Consider the following 16,550-nt stretch of genomic DNA (forward strand, 5'->3'; position numbering starts at 1 on the left):
TAAACATTGATTTGAGAGGAACTACTCACAGGCTTAAATGTGACATTTGAACTCTTTTGAGCACACTTCTTAGAAATCTTGATTTTGGAACTTCAGGAGACAGAGGGTTTACTATATTTTGTGGCTCCAGTTATTAATTAGTTTCACTATTAAACATTTGAGGCGTGTTTCCCGTTAGAAAATTTTTCTACTATCAACTTACAGCCTTTAGATCTTATTATTGAAGAATAAATGCTGAAGTCCCTATTTATATAACATTTCCAGCTCTTTATGTTGGCTTTCTACAGCAAGGATTTTACATATAAGTTCATTCTTTCAGGTGTAAAATGCAGTTTAAGGAAAATCATCCAGTACAAATTATAATTTCTACCTTTATTTCCATTCCAAAATCTCAACAATGCTTAAAAATATTTATTTCTGTTACTTTGTAAACTGCTAGTTAAGCAGCTGATTTACAGATTGGTCATTTACAAAATATTTCGTGTATTTAACTTCCCTAATCCAGAGAATTTAGAACATTTGTGTTCAATGCAAATTTCAAAACAAAGAAATACAGTACATTGTAGATTTTCTTCCTATATTACATACTAAATATAGTGTAATACAAGGAATAATATATCATGTAAGGCACTATTGTAAATCTTGAGTTTATAACCCATACATACAGATTCAGTTCTTTTCAAATTAATTCACTGTGGAAGAATGATCATTTCCAACATTTTGGTCACACTCTGTTGACCAAATCCTCCTTGCTGATCACATTTGAATTGACCACCAAAGCCAATGAGCAAGGGGTCAGGATTAGATGTAATTTTCCAGAAGCGTGTTACAAGTGATGACATTATCAGCAAGAGAGATTTTAGACACTGCGCAAGCCTTTGGAGTATAATAAGTGATCAAGTACAATTACAAAAGTCTCATCCATTAAAGAGTATAATTTTACATAGGAACATAAGAGCAGCCGTACTGGGTCAGACCAATGGTCTATCAAGCACAGTATCTTGACTTCAGCAGTAGCCAGTATTAGAGCTTCAGTGAGAGTGGGCAGAACAGAGGACTTTCTTTCCCTCCCAGCTCTGGGCAGTCAAAGTTTTAGGGTAGCCCTAAGCATGACCTTGCATCCTTGACCATCTTGGCCACCAGCCATTGATGGACCAATTGTCCGTGAACTTATCTAATTCTTTTCTGAACTCTGTAATACACCTGGCCTTCACAATGTCCACAGCAAGGAATTCCACAAGTTAATGGAACATTTTAGGAAAAAAATACTTTGTCTTGTTTGTATTAAATCCTCTGCCTATTAATTTCCTTGGGTAACCCCTAATTTCTGTATTATGTGAAACAGTAATTAACACTTCTCTTGTTGCTATTTTAGGGCCATATCCTGCCATCACTAAAATCAGGTGGCATTTTCAGCCATAGTAGTAGCATCCTTAGTTTACTGTAATCCACAACTTCTGCAATGAAATGCTTTTTGCAAACTATGTACGAGATGCATCTCCAGCAATCAGGCTTAACATCTTAAAATGAAAAGAACTGAAGATAAAAAGAACAAAAGTCAGTCAGTCTGATACATTCAAATTTAGTTTGCCTTTAAAGTTAGAAAGCTGGACAGGCTGTTTATCACCAGTAGTAATGGTTGCAAAGAGAAAATAGCAGACTGCAGTGATCAGAGTAGTTGTTGATTACTTTGGTCCCATTCGTGAGAGGCACTGAGAGACAATGGACAACATCAGCTGCTGCTGAAAGTGGAGGAAATCAAAGGTGTTTATCCTCTTGGTCTGTTTCTGAGAGCCACTCCCATTAACTGCAACTGTGTGTGCAGGTCCCCAGAAGATGCACAGGATTAGGCCCTCTAGGATTAGGCCCATTATAACTAATACCTCTTCCTCTAACCTTCCACAGGAGCCAAAGAGTTCTTACTAAGCCAAGTAATGGCAGTGTTGCAGAGTTCTAAGATGAAAGGTTTTTCTCTTTGCATGAGGGTTTCCACCAGGGAAGTGCTCCAGCTTTCACTGCAGTCAGTAGAACTTGGATAAGGTTCCGTGTCTCGGTGCTCTGAAGCCTGGACTTTTCACTAGTGAGTCCAATCAGTTACCATTAAGCCTGTGGGCCATCGTGTTTTAAGAGCAATATAGGTCTGACTGTCAAAATCAGACATTGCTGTCCTGAGCTATCATACTCTAAAGCAGCTGTAGACTGAAGGTTTCAAATCCTGGAGTCAAAGGAAGTTTTGACATTGAATATGGTTAGGCCACGATTTGACCTTGGAAGTCTAAGAAGTTTTCTTTCAGAAAAATGCAGGATTTCATTGTATTATACCCCAGGAAGGATGAAACATCGGTACGAATTGAGAAACTATTTAAAGAAAGGAAATGAGTGTTCCCAGAGACGAAGAGGAAGCTCAATCAAAAAAACAATTGTGATTTATATTGCTTATCTTGGGGATCAAGACTAGAATCCCTGTAACCATACAGAGTAATAGAATGATCCCCATTAGGTTGCAGGAAGAAGTTCTTTTAGGAAGTTATTCCTTTTTCAGTTGGTTAGAAATTTCTCCCATTACACAAATTTGGGGATGCTCCATTTTTTTTTTGGTCCTACTTTTGGAAATTGGCTATAAACAGGACTGGCCTGAGTTCATTTGGAGGTCTTCTCCCCTGACAACGCCCCCCACCCATGACTAATCTCAAAACAGGGGCCTTAGTACCCGCCACAAGACTGTGGCCTTGTGTACAATACCAAGTTTTGTTGACAAAACTTATGTTGACACCTAAAAGTTAACAAACCAAAAATCATCAGAGGGCATTCACCCTTGCTCCGTCTGTCAACAGGTCCTGTCCACACTGGGGGCACCATCATTGACAGTGTGCAAAACACATGGTGGCTATGTATCTCACAGTGTGGTGCTGAGGTAAGGCAAAACTGATCCCTGCGCATCTTGGAATTCCCTCTGAGTTCTCCTACAGCCTCCTCAGCTACCAGGAGAGGCGTAATGAAGAGCACTGAACGCTCTCCATGTTGAGGAATCAAAGCAGCACAGCAGTCTGTCCCCATCTCCCCAGAAGCAGTAGTCTGCCTGCTGCTGTGTTCCTAGTTCAGGGCAAAACAGGAGCACTCCAATGGTGTGCTTTTTAATTGTTCCCAAAATGGAGCAGCTTTCTCCTCTGCCAGATATATCTGAGAGCTTTTGAAAGGGGAGGGGTGCATGTTTGCAGGGCAGCAGAGATCAAAACACTGAGCAGAGCCATTATGCCAGGCATTGTGGGATACTAGTGGAGACCAATCCTGTTGACAAAATGAAAAGAATGTTTACACTGGCTCTTTGTCAGCAGTAAGGGGAGGGAAAGAGAAAAGTCCCTCATAGTGTGTAAGTTTTTTGTCATGAGTTACTAGGCATTTTTTTCCTGAAAAAAGTTGCATTGCAGTGTGTAACCTCTCGGAGGTTTATCACCAAAAGGCAGCTTTTAACAAAAAGACTTGATGGTGTTGACAAGGCCTTTGACACTAAAACCACTTTAAAGTCTACTTCTGCCAAGGGATTCCTTAGTCCAGGAACCGGTGGTGTTCAGGACACATAGAGCTGTCCCAGAATGTGAGGTGAAGGAAAGTATCAAATGAAAATGTAAAATACTCAGAGAAATATACAAAACCAGGTTTTCTAGCAAAATGAACAAGTGAACTTTGCACGCAATTATCAACAAATGGTGGCTTGTTGATTAATTTAGCATGTCTGCACTGTAGATTGCAGAACCTGCTTTCTTCTAAACTAAAAGCCTTACCACAATTACAAATTAAAGGTATAATATAAATACACAATTACACTGCAGACCAGTTAAGTTTGGGGTAGAGCGATAAGCTCCTTGTGGCTGTAGGATACCATACCTTGCCCTAGCAAATGTGCCATCTGCTCATGTTCCTTCTGTTAGCCTGTGGCATGCTGCAGCAACAGGGAGCTTCCTAGAGGCCTTTGGAAAATCTGCTTCAGATGACAGAGAGTCCTCTTTTAAAAAAAAACAAAAGAAGGCTCCAGTTCAGGAATCTGGGAAAGCTTTAATGATGGTCTCATAAGCAGGTGGAGGAGTTTGTGTTGAATGACAGATGCGGAGGCTGTTGTTGGACCAGTGGAATTCAGGACGAGTTAAGCTGTTGGTGGTGTTCCCCACCAGGGTATTGGTGGTACTGGTGGGAGTCAGAGTAATCAGCTGACTGTTAGTTTCCACAGGGAGTGGAGGGCATTGCAAAAAGGGGTGGAAAGTGGAGGCTCGGAAGCTTGACTTTCTTGGGAAGGAGTTGGCTTGCTCCATGGAGGCTTGCCGCTGGAATGTGAGGCTGGCCAAGCTGAGATTGCTGCGACGTTCACAGTTGCTGCTACGGTAGAATCCAGTCCTGTTGGCAGCATGGCCCTGAGGAGAATGTCTGGAACGGTGGCTGGAAGCTGAGGAGTTCCGCTGCGAAATGTGGGCGCTGGCTCTGCGACGGGACAGGCAGGTGAACAAAGCCCAGATTATCGCTCCAATCACTAGTCCAATCACCATGGACACCGAGAAGGCAATTATCGTGTGATCTAAAACAGAGAAAAACCAACAGCAAGGTTGCTTTATGTATCACACAGATGATTCAGTCTAGAAATTGAGTTTGATAAGGCCAGCTTCTTAAAGCATGCCCAAACAATAAGGATTAGTGCTGTTCATTTAAAGGGTGTATGCAGCTTGTAATTACACTGCAATAAAAATGCAGTGCTTGAGGCTCATTTTACTTTTACACCACTTAAAAGCTAGTGTAATTCTGAGTGACATCAGGCAGTAACTCCTGTTTGACAACTACTAGAATGAGACAAGACTGAAAGTGGGAGGTGTTCTTGTCTGTGCTTGTTGCAATTAGAGGCACACTGGGTGGACAATTCTACTGTAAGAGCATTGAGATGACTTTGGTCAGAGATGGCCACTGAAACTCAAAAAGCTGATGGACATTTCCCTCCTCTCAACCTACAGATGTCGGGACAGTTTTGTCAAGCTGTCATTTCCAAGAGTAAGTTTCTAGCTCCTAGACACTTGCCTGCATGCTAATAATCAGCATTGAAAGGCTTTGGAAAAGGACCCTAGCTAGGATAATGTTATTCCCCACATGATGAGCTGTGTAGCAGAAAAATAAGATTTTTTTTAAAAAAAACCCACATCTTCACTGATTTCTTAAAAGGGTTGAGCCACTTCAGCAAACTCTTCACCTACTTCTGGAATTTAGGACAAGCAACCCTTGCAATGAGGGCCTCAAATGGATGATGGGGTGCATTTTTCCATTCACTTCATAAGAGTTTGCATTCTCAGGTTTTACATAGAATTTAAAGCATCACTAAGCTCACATACAACCCTGTTCTGATGAGATTTCCAGTTCCCCTTTGAAGCTCTGTGAAGCCAAAACATACATCCAGCACAAAACATACATTTTATCCTCTTGGTTATGCAGCCATTTTGGTGGACACATGGGTCCCAATCTCCCTTCTGTACACACACTGTAAGCTCACAAGCATCAGTAAAAAAGGTGGGTGCAGTATAACAACTTTAAAAGAGTAAAATGTGGCCCTGTGCAATGGGCCAGCACAGAACATAGGCACCCATGAAGCCCTATGGATATGTCTGGATTGCAGTTAGACACCCAGGGCTGTCCTGTGTTAGCTGACTTGGCCTCATGGGGCTCAGGCTAGGGGTCTGTTTAATTCAAGTGTAAATATTTAGGCTCAGATCCTGGGCCCTGGGACCCTAGGCCTGGCCCCTTAGTCTGAGCCCCACAAGCTCAAGTCAGGGGACATGGGCCTGCAACAGATTTCCTAGTGTAGTGTGAACATACCAAACAAGCTTTAGTGAGGCTTACAGTGTCCAGCCTTTGTGCTAACTCCCTTTCAAAAGCATGAATGTCACCCAAACACAGTAAATTCTAAAACAAAATAAACCTGTATGCAGTGATCTGTGAATCTGTCCACCCCATTTCCATGTCACCAAAAAGTACATTGGAGAAAGCATTCCAATGATTTGCTTGAGCAGAACTTGCCACATCTATGATTTTTGCAGCATAACTGGCATTCCACAAGTTATTGTCACCTCCTTCCAGTCCCTCAGAAAAGCTAGAGCAACTTCAAGCACTAACTTGCCCTGGCAAAGAATGTATCCTAAGAAGCTGTGACCAGGGTGCCTGGATGGGCCATGTTGGGAATGGCATGCTCTGGGCAGATGCAGGAAATAGGGCAGACAATCATCCCCCAAAGTGGTGGTTTATTCTATAGTTAGACTCACTATACCAGTAACAAAAAGCTTCTGTAATACTACACTAGTCACCAAAAACCAGCCCCCTTGAAACATTCCAGCCCCTGACTTCCATCTAGATAACCAAATCTAACAGAATGAAAGGTTACTGAAAACCTGATTCACCAGTTGTGCAGTACACCAGTCCCGAAGAGCCAGAGATGGTGAGTCTTCTGATTTGAAAGAGTCTTTTACACATTTTTAAAAAGCACTTTAAAAGTTTCTAGTTCAGTAACCTGTTCAAGTGTGCATTTTCTTCAAGATCTTCCAAGAGAATTCCATGGAAAACCTGATGACTTCAGTCTTATGGCTTAGATCTTCTCTGTTAAAGTTTAAGAAGGCCTTGGATGAAAATGATAAGGCCCAAAGACAAGTATGCCACATGGGCTTTGTTGAAACCAAGCCCACAGTTTGTGATCTCTATTTACAATGGGTCTTTTCTCAGGGCATTTGTATGCTTACCAGGGATACAGTGCAGTGGGGAGGTCCCTGGGGAGGTCAGCTTACCGGGTCTAGTGAAGACCCACTGAATTGACCACCAACCACTCTCTTGTTGATTCTGGTACTCCCGTGGTTGACTCCAGCTATGGTATTTCCATAGTTGGAGTTGCATATATTAGGTTGACATTTCCCTGTTGCATAGATCTGCCCTGAGACAACCTTCACTAATAGCCATTCCAGCTCTCAGGACAGTTCACAGGTGATTTACTATGTGGAATTACAAGCTTCCAGGGGAGATTAGCACAACATTATTACTGCACCACAAGGCCCAGCTAACTGATAATATCCCCATTTGATCTCCAAGTCAATAGAATACAATAATGAATCATTATAAAACAGGATGGAATATAGCACTGCAAGTTAATTCTTTATGATAGCTAATGGAGAATCAAAGAGTAAGAGCTTAATGTGTATATATTTATCAGTATCCTAACAATACAGGCAAACAGGAAAGAGATACTAGTCTAGTTAACATGGCTTTGATAACTATCTGCAAGGAATAGCCCTGCTTACCATTGCACTACCCTTCTGATGAATCCTAAGGGGTTGCTAAAAGTCACCTAGTTCACTTATTGTTTTACCTCCACTAGCTCAGAATTACAGGATCCTACCCACCAAGAAGTATTGCTAAAGTGTACTATCTTCTGCCTCATCTGTCCACCCCTGAGATGCCTGCAGTCCCCCTTGGGAAGTATCACAAAGTAAAGCAGTGAGAGACCAAGGGCCTCGCCCATTGGACTCAGTAACATCCTATAGGCACTGACTTGCATTGGGGGTGTGGGGTTCAAAATCAAGAGGTGGAATCTTGCCTAATTGAGACTTCCTCCTGCTGCTCCCTGGTGCCCAGGAAAGTATAACCACTTGAACACCCCTTGAGAGGGAATGTACCTTTCCCCCTGCTCCCTCCCCTTTGCACTTTAGGGGACACTAAGAGCTGTGCCTACCTTTGGATGAACAAGTAGTTAAGGCTTGTTACATTCTCTGGTTCATACTTGGGGCAACTGGCCTGTATTTAAAATAAATTCACCATATACTGATTAAGGGTCTAGTCCTGCAAACATTCCCATGCATACACTGTGATGGAGTCACAGTACACACAGCAAAAATGAGATATTCACAAAGTAAAACACCCTTCCAAACACAAGATCTGCCAGCTGAACTGTGAGGGACTGAAAACTATATTGAAATTGTTAGCTCTCACTTTAAACCCAGTAGCTACGTCTACACGTGAATGCTACATCGAAATAGCTTATTTCAATGTAGCGACATTGAAATAAGCTATTTCGATGAATAACGTCTACACGTCCTCCAGGGCTAGTGCCGTCAACCTTCAACGTCTACGTTGGGCAGCACCACATCGAAGTAGGCGCTGCAGGGGAGCGACTACACACCAAAGTGGCCCACATCGAAATAAGGGTGCCAGGAACAGCTGCAGACAGGGTCACAGGGTGGACTAGCACTTCTGGGGCAACAGCTAGCCACTCCCTTAAAGGGCCCCTCCCAGAAACACTCAGCCTGCACAGCACACGGTCTGCAGAGCCATAGGCACGCACACCTCAGCAAATCAGTATGGACCCCCAGCAGCAGCAGCAGCAGCAGCAGCAGCAGCCAGAGGTCCACACAGCCGCCCCTGCAGGAGCAGTGCTCGCCCTGCTCAGTGCCATGCAGGAAGCAGCTGATCACCTTCTAGTCACAGAAGAAGAGGAGCTGCCCCCAGGGGAGGAGGAAGCAGCCCCAGACCCTGCTGTCCTCTGCCCCTCGCCCACGCCGCTGGCTGTGGAGCTACACCATGAGCACCGACTGGTGGGACCGGCTGGTGCTCGGCGAGTGGGACAACGACCGCTGGCTCCAGAACTTTCGCATGAGCTCGCAGACATTCCTGGAGCTCTGTCAGTGGCTCACCCCCGCACTGAGGCACCAGGACACCGCCATATGGCGTGCCCTCAGTGTCGAGAAACGGGTCGGCATTGCTGTCTGGAAGCTGGCCACTCCAGACAGCTACTGATCCATGGGGCAGCAGTTTGGCGTGGGCAAGGCCACCGTCGGGGCTGTCCTCATGGAGGTAAGAGGACCCACAGGGGGGGGAGCCCTGGGGGTGGAGGGGAGCCCTGGGGGGAAGGGCCAGACACACCCTGCACACCCCTCACTGGTGCTCTCCCATGTCCTTCCCCTGCAGGTCGTCCGTGCCATCAACGTCCTGCTCCTCCACAGGCTCATGCAGCTTGGGGACCTGGATGCCGCCATCGCGGGGTTTGCCACCCTGGGCTTCCCAAATTGCTTCAGGGCTCTGGATGGGACCCATATCCCCATCTGAGCTCCAGAGCACATTGGAGGACGCTTCCTGAACAGGAAGGGCTACCATTCGGTGGTCCTCCAGGCCTTGGTGGACAGCCGGGGCTGCTTCCTGGACATTTATGTTGGCTGGCCTGGCAGCACCCACGATGCCCAGGTGTTCAGGAATTCGGGCCTGTGCCGCTGGCTGGAGGCGGGGACCTACTTCCCCCAGCGGGAGATCCCTGTGGGGGACACCACCATGCCCCTCTGCATCGTCGCAGACGCTACGTACCCCCTCCGGCCCTGGCTCATGCACCCTTACACGGGCCATCTCTCAGCCAGCCAGGAGCACTTCAACATGCGCTCCAGGTGGCTGAGCGCACTTTTGGCCACCTCAAAGGGCACTGGAGGAGTCTCCTCACCCACCTGGATGCAGATCCCACCAACATCCCCCAGATTGTGGGCACCTGCAGCGTACTCCACAACCTGGTTGAGAGCAAGGGGGAGGCATTCTTTCAGGGCTGGGCTGTGAAGGCTGGCAGGGCTGACATGCAGCCACCCAGTGGCCCCAGTCGCCAGGTGGACCCCGAGGGGATCTGGGTCCAGGAGGCCCTGAGGGCCCATTTCGACCAGGTTGCGGGGTGAACACTGGCAGGCCCCCCACTGTACCCCCCATCCTCCACAACACTCCCTGCCCCCACGCCCACACCACAGAGCACCCAAGAGCACACACCCCCTCTTTTCTTGCAACTAAAAATAGACCTGTTGTTTTTCAAACCAAAAAAACAGTGAATTCTCTTAATATTAATACAAATATATATATATATATATATATATATATATATATATATATATATATAAAATAGTAGAACAAAAGCGGGGAACTATTTACATGGGGGGCAGGTATCATAAAAGAACAGGGGTCTAACACAAACTATATACAAAATAATGGGGATATGTACAAAGGGGGGGGCACGTCCTGGGCCCCGCACCCCCTACTGTCCAGTGCCTGGGGTTGGTGGGCGCGACCCTCGCCTTGGCCTCAGCCCTGGCCGAGGCTGGCTGGGGGCCGGGCGAACAGGCAGATACGGCCGGCAGGTGTCAGCAGGCCCCAGGTCCCCCTTGGCGGAAGGCCCTGGGGTGGCGGACGGCGGTGGGACGGCAGGTGGAGCGGTGGGTGGAGCGGGCACAGTGGGCAGAGTGGCGGGCGGCGCAGCATGGGGGGCCAGGTAGTCCGCTATGTGCTCAAAAGTGCGCATAAAGGCCCCCCCATGCCTCCTGGCGCCAGGCCAGCGCCCGCTCCTGCAATTGCAGGCGCCGCTCGTCCACCCGCAGCCGCCTCTCCGACACCTCCAGCTGCCACCGGAGGGTTGCGAGCAGCTGAGGGGTCCGTCACCGTCCTCTGGTGGTGCTGGGTCCACTGTCAGCCCCGCCCTGGGGTTGGTTGGTGCTCCGCCGAGGGGCTGGCCTGCAGCGATGGCCCCGGTGGGCTGTCCGGGACCACTGACACCTCGCCGGTGCTCTCCAGGCCCTCCGATGGTGCAGCTGCAGAGCATGGGGTGGTGGGGGAAGAAGAGTGGAGACAGCCATTAGTGTGGCCCCCAAGCCATGGCCCTTGTACCCCCGCCCCTCTGCTGCTGGTTCCCCATCCCCGTCCCCGGCAGATGCTGCTGCTGCTGAGGGGTGTCCCACCCCACCCCCCCAGGGGACCCTAGGTTCCACTCCCCCCATCCCCAGGGATGGGGCATGGCACTGTCCTGCTGGGGGGGCAGGGGCTGATGCACTCCTCTGAGGGATATGCCACTGCTGTCCTTGGGGCCATGGTCATCTGGGCATGTGGAGGGCCCTGGTCATGTCTGTTGTCCCCGCCCCTCAAACCCAGGGGTGTGCACCGGGGGGGGTACATACCTGACAGTCCGCTCCCACGGTCGGGGGACACCCTCTGGGTGGACACCCTGCTGGAGCTCCGGGACGGCAGGATTATTTGGAGCCCCCTGTAGCTGGAGGAGGACTCCCCCTCCTCCTCCTCCGGCGTCCCAGGGGTGGGATCCTGGGGGGTCCCTGGGGTGCAGGGCTTGCCTCCGGGGCGGATTCCACCTCCAGGGCCTGCTGGGGCTCGTCGGCCGAGGTGTCAAGAGTGGCCGGAAGGGATGAGGTGTGCTGGGGGCCCAGGATGGACCTGAGCTCCCTGTAAAAGGGGTAAGTGGCAGGGGTGGCCCCAGATCGGCTGGCCGCATCCTGGGCCCGGGTGTAACCCTGCTGCAGCTCCTTAACCTTACTCCTGACGTGGTCATGAGTGCGGGCAGGGTGACCCCGGGCGGCCAGGCCCTCGGCCAGCCGAGCGAACGCATCCGCGTTCCACCTCTTGCTCCCCATTAGCTGGAGCACCTCCTCCTCGCTCCAGAGACCCAGCAGGTCCCGGATCTCGGCCTCCATCCAGGAGGGGCCCCGCTGCCTCGTCCAGGGCTGGCTGCCAGGCTGGGAGCCCTGGTTCCCCTTGGGGGGGAGTGCCCTGGGAGCGCTTGGGGGGCTGGCGGGTGGCCATCGCAGAGGCGGGGTGTCTTGGGGCTGCAGGGAGGCGTGCAGGCTGGCCGCATGTTACTGCTGCTGCCTGCACGTGCTCTCAGCTTCCTGCACAGGAAGGCATGGGGCGGGGAGCTTTAAGGGGCCGCTGCTCACGGCGACCATTGAGCTCAGGGGCTGGTGAGAGCGTCTCTCAACCCCTTAGCTGATGGCCGCCATGGCGGACCCCGCTCTTTCGATGTTGTGGGACGCGGATTGTCTACACGTGCCCTACTTCGACATTCAACGTCGAAGTAGGGCGCTATTCCCATCCCCTGATGGGGATAGCGACTTTGACGTCTCGCCGCCTTACTTCGATGTCAACTTCGAAATAGCACTCACCACGTGTAGACGTGGCGGGCGCTATTTCGAAGTTGGCACGGCTACGCTGAAGTACCCGGCACGTGTAGATGCAGCTAATGGGTTTTACTGATGCTGAATGCATGTTTGGGTGATCTGTGCCTAGTAGTAGTAAGATTGCTGATGGACAGCTTACATTAAAATGAAAAGCAGTAAGTAGCACTTTAAAGACTAGCAAAATAGTTTATTAGGTGAGCTTTCGTGAGACAGACCCACTTCTTCAGACCGTAGCCAGACCAGAACAGACTCAATATTGTCTGAAGAAGTGGGTCTGTCCCACGAAAGCTCACCTAATAAACTATTTTGCTCGTCTTTAAAGTGCTATTTGACTGCTTTTTGTTTTGATAGTGTATAGACTAGCATGGCTTCCTCTGTGTTACATTAAAATGGAATGAGTTGTGCTTCTCTGTGCAGGGAGCAGAACTGTTTTGTTTTTCTCTGTTTTTGGTTCTTATGTTGATACAATTCTAGATTTTAAGAAATAAACTAGCATTGCAGTGGAAATGTTTTATTTAACTTTTCTCTGTGTATGCTATGAACATAACGTATCACATCGATACAGTGAACTGAGGTTTCATTTGAAAGGCTTTAGTTCAAATAGTACATGTTAAAAGAAATTCTAAGTTTACATACATGAGTAGCCTTGACAGCAAATATCCAACCTTTTCTCCAGTTAAGGGCCAGATTATCCCTAATTGCCACTTGTCCACCCACATCCTCTGCTTTATGTCTCATTCAAGGTTTCAGACAGAATTTCATTCCCTGGTGTGACATTATTGAATAGCAATGTGAATATACATTGTTGCAACCCCTGTTATATGTTTACATCAAATTTTGTACAAAGTAGGCCAAGTAAGATGTCTATGAAAAGCTTATGATTGAAAAGCTTATGATTCACTGATTCTGTTTATTTATATGCATGTATCATTTTCATATTTGAAGTTCTGAGTATTGAGTACGTTCTTGTATTTCAAATGTTTGCTTCCAGGAGATATCAACAAGAGGCTTGGCCAACCTACTGTAAGAAGACTGTTAGTCAAGTGACTAGCAGTTCTTGACTGACAATGTACCTTAAGTGGTATCAAAGAACATCTGATGACCTCCTTTATGAAAGTTCAGACCAGCATGGGAGCAATTACTGCTGCCCCAAAAGGAGAGAGTCTTGCATGGACAAGTGACTTGTTAATGTGAGAAACTCCATCTTGGGACATACTTTTACACAGTGAGAACAGTGGGAATCCTTCCACATGGCCGAGGTTATAAAAGCATCCTGGGGATTCCTTCATTGGTTTTCAGTCTGGTTTGTCACCTCTTGAGCATCTTTGCTATGAACTAAACCTTGCAAAGACCAATGACCCATCTAAATGGAGAATGTATTCCAGAGACTTGATTTAAAACAGCAGATTACTCCATCTCTGCCTCACTTTTGCACCAAGACCTTTGCAACCGGTGTATGTATTTGATTCCTTTAACAATTTTAATGCCCTTTCTTTCTTTCTTTCTTTCTTTCTTTCAATAAATCTTTAGATTTTAGATTTTAAAAGACAGCTTTTGCAGGCAAGATCTGAATTATAAGTTGACCTGGGAATATGGCTGATCATTTGGGATCAGAAGAACTTCCTCTTGATCTGGTGAAGTTGTTTCTCATAACCACTCACCTGTACAGTGACTGGTACTGATGGGAGCAGGAGAGAACTGGAGTATCTCAGTGGATTGCTTGTATGACTTCTTGCTAGACAGTGTGGTAAAAAGAAGTGCTGTTTGTGACTAGTTTGGTGTACCTTATGGTTGGAGGATCCTCAGTGTTGGGTTGTAAATATCCCTATCTTTGGGAAATTCAGCAGCGTCCCCAGAAACCTCCTGTATTACATCCAGGCTCAGAGAACAGTGTGGGGTTTACTTCTTCCTTATACTCATAGAAAGATCGCTGTTCTGTCAAAGTGGCTTAGTGGAGCTGGGCCCATGACTAACCCCACCCCTGCACACACCCACTACCAAGCTGAACTGACCATCTAAACGGGGGAATAAGTACTGTACTACAAAAAGATGTAGTTACAGGTGAGCAAGATGCTTCCCAGTGTAGCAACCTGTGGGGAAGGTGGAACATGGACTGTAAGAGGAAAGAGTCTGGAGAAGGACTAATTGGCCAGTCAGTGCGCACAAGCTGAAAATGAGAGCTGAAGGTGCAGCACCTTTGTAAACAGTAGCTGTAATAAAGACAGGGATGCTGAAACAATTAGTACAGTAGGAGTGCTGAGAGCCACTAAACCAAACAGGCAGACCATGGACCATATCTGGACCACCAGCTGTTTTTGATCAGACCCTAAAATATTTTTATTTACTTATTAGCATTACTATATTTTATTATTTTACCTTGATCAAGGAACTTGGGCTTTGACAAACATAACTGACTTAATGGAAGCCTCTTCCATTCAGACCCTCACCCCATGTTCCAGTACCTATGAATAAAGATCCAGATTAGGTTTTCAAACAGGGAGTCCACTCACATTATTACCTAGCACCTGGTAACATCCAGAACTCCCCCTGAGGTGAGGCAGCTCCTTCTTATGACAAAAGGATCTAATTCAAGACTGTTATAGTCTGTTGCAAGATGCTATTGATTTCAATGGCATTTGGATCAGTCCCAGATACAGCAATCAACTGTAAGCCTTTGGGCTACCACATTCTTTTATTACAAAAGGGAATAATACCGAAACCTAGTCTGAAATGTAACAAAGATTTTCATATAGAATATTAAATGAGAGTCAGGCAGGAGACCCTTTGCTCTGAATCTATGTGCACAGCATGCTGTAAAGCAGGGGTGAGCAAAGTGGGGGTGGGCCCCCCTCAGCATGCGGGGAGGAATTTCGCAAAGGGTGGATGCAGAGCACAATTTGCTTCTACAGCCCAGGCTTATCCAACTCCTTGAAAATGTTGAACTATGTTACTGTTTTTGTGAATGTGTATTCACATATATCGATTCATGGAATTTTTACCTTCTACAGACTTATTTTCTTACACGTGCCAAAAGGGTGGTGGTTTGTTTTGTTTTGTTTTCATATGAACATAACTGACATTTCCACTAGTTTGGATTTCATTAGACAGGTTGGTGGGGAGAGAGGGGCTGCTAATTGCCAGGATGAAAAGTGAGGCCCGATATAAAAAGTTTGCTCACCCCGCTATAGAGTAGGCTTCATTCACAACCTCTGTTTCTCAACAACTGAGAATATTTCCCCCTCTCCCTGAAGTTGCACAACAGCTACACAGAATGTAAATAAATAAATCAAAGCGCTATGTGCCAGTCAAGCACATTCTACTGTCTGCAGGCAGGGAGAGGGCAGTTTCTGGCATGTTCTGTGCATGAGTCTGCTACGTGCAAGCTGCTTGATTCTGGGTGGGTCAAAGGAGAATGCATCAAAAAGAGCTGGTTGTAGAACAGAGAAGGATTATTTTTGTCCCTTCCCTTTTTTAACTTCTCTCTGCTGTGTTCCTCCCAGCATTTCCTCCTTTATGCTGGGACAGCAGATCTGCATGTGTTGATGAGACAAACCTTGATTCAACCCAAAGCACGTGTGCCATGTGGAAACTCATTTTCCCCTCTACAGCCCAATCCACAAACTACAGTGTTTGGGGGATGGAAACAATGTTTGATCAGATCTTTTCACACCAGGCCTTATCAGGCATGCAGACTGCAGGCTCAGCAAATGGTCATCTTCCTCACGGTTTTATCCTAATGCTAAATGAAATAATCCATCCTATGGAAAGCCACACTCGAGCAGATGATTGAAATTTGGTGTAGAACACTGACTAGTGGACAAAGGATGAACTGTACCTGAATCCTGTCACCAAACTCTTAAATAACTGGAATAGAGAGAATGTAAGGATTGTGTAAAGCGGTCTCTTCTCAAGTGAAGTAGAATTCAGAATGAACGTCAACTGACATATTCATACAAGATGGGTGCGTCCACACTAGCCAGCTACTTCGAAGTAGCCAGCACAATGTCGAAATAGCACGCATCATGTCTACACGCACCATGCGCTATTTCGACATTGAAATCAACGTTAGGCGGCGAGACGTCGAAATCGCTATTCTGACCTGAAGATGGGAATAGCGCCCCACTTCGATGTTCAATGTCGAAGTAGGGCATGTGTACATGATCTGCGTCCCACTACTTTGAAATAGCGGGGTCCTTCGTGGCGGCAATCAGCTGAGGGGTTGAGACGTGCTGTCCAGCCCCCTGCAGGGCTCTATGGTCACCATGCAGCAGCCCTTAAAGCACTACAGACCTGGATTTCTTGTGGCAGAAAGCTAAGAGCGTGCAGGCAGCAGCACATGCATGTGGCAGCCCTGCACACCCTCCACAGACCCCGCCCCCTCCAACCAGCACCATGGCAGCCAGCCAGCCCTCAGAGAACCTGCAGGGCTCCCCCTATGAGGGGACCCAGGCACCCCCAGCAGCCAAACAGAGGGCCAAAAAGCAGCGGGGCCCCTCCTGGTCAGAGGCCAAGCTCTGAGACCTGCTGGGGCTCTGAGGTTAGGAGGAGGTGCTCCAC

The 16,550-nt window shown here is 47.4% G+C and overlaps 1 protein-coding gene across 1 annotated transcript in view; it reads right to left on the bottom strand.

The window, feature by feature from the left end:
• Positions 1 to 357: 357 nt before the first annotated feature.
• Positions 358 to 16,550, bottom strand: part of MYCT1 (MYC target 1) — a 38,897-nt gene continuing 22,704 nt past the window's right edge. The window contains exon 2 of the mRNA XM_074988705.1: positions 358 to 4,567. Coding sequence (XP_074844806.1) covers positions 4,035 to 4,567 — 533 coding nt within the window. The 3' untranslated portion in view covers positions 358 to 4,034. The remainder of the gene's footprint in view (positions 4,568 to 16,550) is intronic.

The sequence above is a fragment of the Carettochelys insculpta genome, chromosome 3, assembly GCF_033958435.1.
Source record: "Carettochelys insculpta isolate YL-2023 chromosome 3, ASM3395843v1, whole genome shotgun sequence".
Taxonomy (NCBI): Eukaryota; Metazoa; Chordata; order Testudines; family Carettochelyidae; genus Carettochelys; species Carettochelys insculpta.